A 6,000-nucleotide genomic window follows, 5' to 3' on the forward strand; every position below is an offset into this window, starting at 1 on the left:
TATTGCTATCCCTGATTTACACACTGGAAAGAAATTAAGCAGTTATCCCATGAAAATAAGCACATAAACATATTTATTAGTGACAGAACTAGAATTTGAACCCACATCTTTCTGATTTCATGTTTTTGGCACCTCCTTTCTGTGTCTCTTCCTCCAAGAAACTAAATCTCTGTTAAATCAGAATCTACTTTTGTCACAATATTTTGCCCCTTAAAATTGGTTTGAGATACTGGAATCTCCTCTTAGCTGGCAGATTTTTATTTCTATTACATTTAAAACATGGGCTATGTAACCATCTACTTTTTCCTATTATATTTAAAACAGTTTAAAAAAATAGGCTCTCAGTTGGCTAATAGCAAATGAAATAACATTTTTAGTTTATAAATATAGCAGATGTTTCCCCTCTTTTTCACTTTAAGATTGATTTACTTTCCCTCATATAAAGATCCAGGATGCACTTTTATCAAAGGGAAATCCTCAAGATAGCTGAAAAGAATAGTATGTACTAATATACGGTTTTTAGTTCTTCCACAAAAAAGCACAGGGGCTGCGAGGAGGGCAGCGAGAGCGATTGTTGAAGCAGGCAGAGTGTTGGCCTCTGTGCTTTAGCCACTGTGGATGATCGGATGGACGGTTTGTCCTTTCTCTTGAAACGCATGCTTTCTACAGCCTATAAATATTGAGGAAGAAGATATCGGTAATAAACCTAAATAGGTTAAATATTAGAATTATGTTATAATTAATGCTGGCCTTTTGATTATAAATGCAGCTTATCATATGTAGATCAAAAACTTAGCTCTTCTATTGTTCTTTTATGTATGAGAAGTACTGCATTTGAGTTTTCCTGCTATACAGTTTCCAAAGTTGTTAATATTTTGTCTTGACCATTTCTGTCAGCGCTCTTTTCCATTGATATTATACTGAGGTTTTACTCAGCCCAGTCCTCCTATTTTCTTGACTTTGCTTATAGTGTTCCTTGTAGATAGTGTGGCTTTCTCCCTTTTTCTCTGCCTCTCCAAATGCTACTCCCTTAAGGGTTCTTTTTTAATTATAGTTCTGGATAATCTTCTCTAGTTTTTTAACCAACACCCATTTCTTCCTTTTTAAAATTCCCAGACTATGTAGACTATAGAACAATTTAAATGCGACACTTAATTAGAAATATTGTAATGTTTAATTCTTGAATGTGTATTAATCCCATTTAATGAGCTATGTAACCATCTTCTTGAAAGTTAGCCAGAAGTTATTTGTTGACACTTCTTTTTTGTTAAATAATAGAAAGGAAGAAATTTCCAACACAGTTCTACTCTTCCACATGAATGTTTTTATGGTCACATCACTCCCAACATATTGCAGTCTTCGGAGCTGCTGTCCACTTGTGAATTGACAAATGAGACCTTTCCAGATCCAGAAAGAAAGAAAAACAGATTTGGGCATCTTAAAAAAATAAATGAATAACATTAACTAAGAGCCACTTTTACTAATATAACAAGTATTTATGAGCTTATGTTGGGCCTGTACACTAGGCCCCCATGGGAACATGTCATGATGGCTGCCGAAAGGACAGGCCTTGGCTCATGTGCATCAAGACAGATGGAAGCAGCATCTTCTTACTGCTGCTTGAGGCGTGTTTAGCAGCCTGTGCTGTCAGTTCAAGCCTTAGTTGAATGACTGTGACCAGAGAAGTTCTTGATAAAATACAGACTACTTATTTTTTTAATATTGCTCAAATAAAATTTTACTACATAACTGAATTTTCTCCCTGCATATTCTGTTTTGTTCTTGTTAATTAATAGTGCCTACTTAATTAATTATATGAAGATGTACTAATAAGCATTTAAAAGTTAATGCAATACACTGGTCAATAAAAATACTCCTTTTCTATAGAGAAAGAGATTTGTTCGAAAATTTTAATTTAGGCAGAAACACAAATTACTTAGCAAGGGATGGCTTGATATCTAGAATGATCTGTGAGCAGGTTGTAGACTTACTTTTTTTTTTTTTTTTAACATTATATGAGAAATATATCATCACCTACTTATGGTTTAGGCACAGCTCCTTCAAAGCACTAGGCTTGACTAGGTAGTCTCTGAAGATCCCTCTCAAATCTTGCATTCCATTTTTTTTTTAAATGTAATTATGTCTTTTTAAAGATTTTATTTATTTATTTGACAGAGAGAGATCACAAGCAGGCAGAGAGGCAGGTAGAGAGAGAGAGGAGGAAGCAGGCTCCCTGCTGAGCAGAGAGCCCGATGCGGGGCTCGATCCCAGGACCCTGAGATCATGACCTGAGCCGAAGGCAGCGGCTTAACCCACTGAGCCACCCAGGCGCCCCTAATTATGTCTTTTTAAAAGTAAGTTTTGAGGGGACAGTTAATGTTGGATGGTGATCCTTTAGTATATTTGGTTAGCACTTACCAAAATCAAGCAAAAGATAGTCATTGAATTGGTCAATTTAAAACTTGTGTGTCACCTGACTTTGGAGTTACACTTCTTTAACTTTTTCTATAAATGAATTTGTGTATATATATATGTATATATACACATGTGTATATATAACATTAATTGAGAATTACTAAGTGAAAAATGCATGAAATAGTATAGTATGCAGACATGCCACCGTCTACATTAGATATGTGTGTATGTAAACACTCAGAATATATTTTCCTGCATATTTTCTTTACCAGCCTCCAACATCAAATAAGTATGTCAGATTAAAATTCATTAAGATTTCAAAAAAGTAATTAGGAAATGAAAATTCCTTCATGATCCTTTAAATATTTTCCTAGTGTATAATTAAGAGGTATAATTCTTATGCCCATTTGTGGTTTTCTGATGCAGGTGTAGCAAGTAACACTATCCAGCCTACTCCACAGACTGTTCCGGCTGTTGATCCTGCGCTGTTCAGTACAGTTTCCCAGGGTAAGTCAGCTGACTGGTTTTTTGAGACATATTGTATCTCTTGTTTTGGGTGTTGTTTTCTAATTATGCCTTAAACGTATTGTATAGTGGAATGTTTACACATTTCTTTGAATATCTGTTTTCACTAGATTCTCCAGTGAACCAAGATTGTTTCATATTATCAAAAATATCTAAATCTGAAGGCATTTCCTCTCCCCCTTTTTTTTTACAGTTCCTTTTTTGTGGTATACTGCTGGATATAGTGGCACAAACATATAGCTAAAACTATCAGGAAGCTGATACTAGATTACTTTAGTCCAAAATTACCATGTCTTATGATTATGATCTTCCTTATCTATACTAAATGATTAGATTATCCAAAAAGAGGAACTGACCATAGTTGAAAACAAAAACAAAAAGAAACCTGTTACAAACTGGCAAATTACCCAAGAACATAGTGGAAAATATTTATCTTATCAGTAGACAGGCCAAATAACCTGCCCAATGGATACTATGTTTCTTTGTTAAACTTGGTTTCCAGACTCCCCTATGGAGTCCCACCTAATTTTAAAAGATCCACCTAAAATCTGATGTGAAAATATCTGAAATAGATAGATCAGTGAAATAGAGTAGGGACTCTGGAAAGTAGACCACATGTTATAGGAATTAAGTTAATGATAAATGTGGCGTTTGGATCAGTGTGGCAAGAATATATATTCAAAAGTGATGTTAGAACAATTGGTTATCCAGAGGGCACCTGGGTGGCTCCGTCAGTTAAGTGTCTGACTTCAGCTGGAGTCATGATCTTAGGGTTCTGGGATCAAGCCCTGCATTGGGCTCCCTGCTCAGTGTGGAGTCTGCGTCTCCCTCTGCCTCTCTCCCCATTCATTCTTTCTCTCTTTCTCTCTCAAATAGGATCTTTAAAAAAAATAAAGAAAAATTGGTTATGAGAAAAAAATATATATTAGATACTATCTCTCAATACTTGTATCTGATTTAGTTGTATCTTAACAGGTTTGACAAATGAAAAATGATAAATTCATACCACAGAATACTCCTTCCCCATTACATTGTTAGAATGCAACTAGTAGACCAGGAGAAATTGAGATTTAAAAATAAAGAAGTAATGTCCAGAGCATATATAAAGAGCTCCTACAAATGAGTAACTGAAACTCAATTCGGTAGGAAAAAACAGGCAGAGAATATTATCAGTAATGCAGGTATGCAGTGAACACATGAAAGTTTTCCCAACCATATTATTAATTAGGGAAGTTGAGAATTAGAATGATTTGGGCTTATGTCAATAGATAAAAAAATATTTTAAAGGATCAATAATCTATAGTGTCATTGAAGACCTAAGGAATGACTCTCGCATGCTGTTGGTGGGAAATGTACATTAGTAAAGTTTTTTTCAGCAGTATTATGTCACTGTCAGAATTGCAAATGTAATTTTTTTGAACCTGCTATTTTCCATCATCTTAAGAAAATACTCAGACATGGGCACAAAATTTACAAGGATCTTTTATTTCAACATCATCATAATAGTGGAAAATAATCTTTTAAGTGCTTATTGGGATATTATGGTTCATTCATCATATGGAATGCTGAGGAGATATTAAAATACACACACACACACACACACACACACACACACATAATATAGTACCTGACATGAAAAGATCTCCTAAGCATATTAAGTTAAAAACAAAAACGAAAAACAGGTTGCAAAACATTATGTATAGTATGACCCTATTTAGGAAAAAAATACTAAAATCATCTTCCTGCATGGATGTATATGTTTAAGTACATTGAAAAATTCTAGATAATACTCAGATCAGAACTAATAGTTTCATAACCATCACTGTCTCTTTACCACCACCTCTAATAAATACTCCCTGAATCCTTTTCCTGTTAGATTTTTCTCTTTAGTGCTTAGTACTTATCACCTTTAATACCCATAGTGTATGTGTGTTAATATTAATATGTTAAACATTTCTGTAGTGAATTTGTGGCTTACTGTGGAAAGGAGAATGAAATTACTTGAAGGAGAACATTTCCTTTTTTAACTTACATCTCTCTATATAGTATTATAGTATGAATAACCACTTACCTCATGAATTTTTTTTGAGAATTAAATGGAATATCTGAAAAGTATTTAGCACAGCGCCTGACCTAATCAAATTCTACCTCTATTCATTCTAGTGTTGCCATTTCTAGGGAACATATCTTGGTAATGCCTGGATATAAGGGTTCTGTACTGAGCTTTATCTTTACCTACAAGATTTACTGCATATCAGGTGATTCCCCAAAGATTCTGCCCATGCTTTCCATTCAAGTCAGAGGACAGTAGAGTACACTAGGATCAGATATCCAAGGTTCCTGACATGAATTTTTAAAATTACCTAGGTAAGTAGGAATCTCAAAAGACCCATTTTGGAATTTTTAAAATTAAGTATTTTGTGATCTATCATGACATTAGGTAAATCAGTCTTAGAAATGGATGCTTATGTCTACTGAATGTGCAAGGATTTCTCTTAAAACCAAAAAGGGTTATCTTTGATCCAGTGCTGACCCAGGCTCTTTCTGCTGTGAATGGGAACTTGACTAATAGCTCTAGCTGTCTTCTGCCTTCTTGTACTGCTTATAGAGGAGAAAAGCAGCCCTGTGATGAGGAGTCTTCTCTGAAGTCATCGGCAACTGTACTGAGCTTAGAGTTCAGAAAAGAGATTCTTTTAGACAACCTCTTTAATCCTTCAGACACCTTTTAGGTCCACTGTGTGCTCTTTGGTCTGTCTGATATGGCCTCTAGTAAATTTTAATAATATAAAAAAACAGCTTTTATTTGGGTGCACTAAGCAGTATTTACTATTTTGTATATACTGAAATTGAACAGTTGTTCTCTTCTCCTTTTATGTATTTTCCATTTATCTAGTTTTCAAAGATTTTATTTATTTATTTGACAGACAGAGATCACAAGTAGGCAGAGAGGCAGGCAGAGAGAGAGGGAAGCAGGCTCCCCGCCGAGCAGAGAGCCCGATGCAGGGCTCGATCCCAGGACCCTGGGATCATGACCTGAGCCGAAGGCAGAGGCTTTAACCC

At 35.1% G+C, this 6,000-nt stretch overlaps 1 protein-coding gene across 3 annotated transcripts in view; it reads left to right on the top strand.

Annotated features, from left to right (window-relative positions):
* LOC111147602 (vesicle trafficking 1) overlaps positions 1–6,000 on the top strand; it is a 64,499-nt gene that overhangs the window by 54,162 nt on the left and 4,337 nt on the right. For 2 of the 3 annotated variants that reach the window (XM_022503742.1, XM_022503741.1), the window contains exon 7: positions 2,842–2,922. The exons of the other annotated variant lie outside the window; for it this stretch is intronic. In XM_022503742.1, the coding sequence (XP_022359450.1) occupies positions 2,842–2,922 (81 nt within the window). The remainder of the gene's footprint in view (positions 1–2,841; positions 2,923–6,000) is intronic. 3 annotated transcript variants of the gene reach the window in all.

This window comes from Enhydra lutris, unplaced genomic scaffold (assembly GCF_002288905.1).
Source record: "Enhydra lutris kenyoni isolate GAN:26980312 unplaced genomic scaffold, ASM228890v2 scaffoldscaffold17, whole genome shotgun sequence".
NCBI classification, from domain to species: Eukaryota; Metazoa; Chordata; class Mammalia; order Carnivora; family Mustelidae; genus Enhydra; species Enhydra lutris.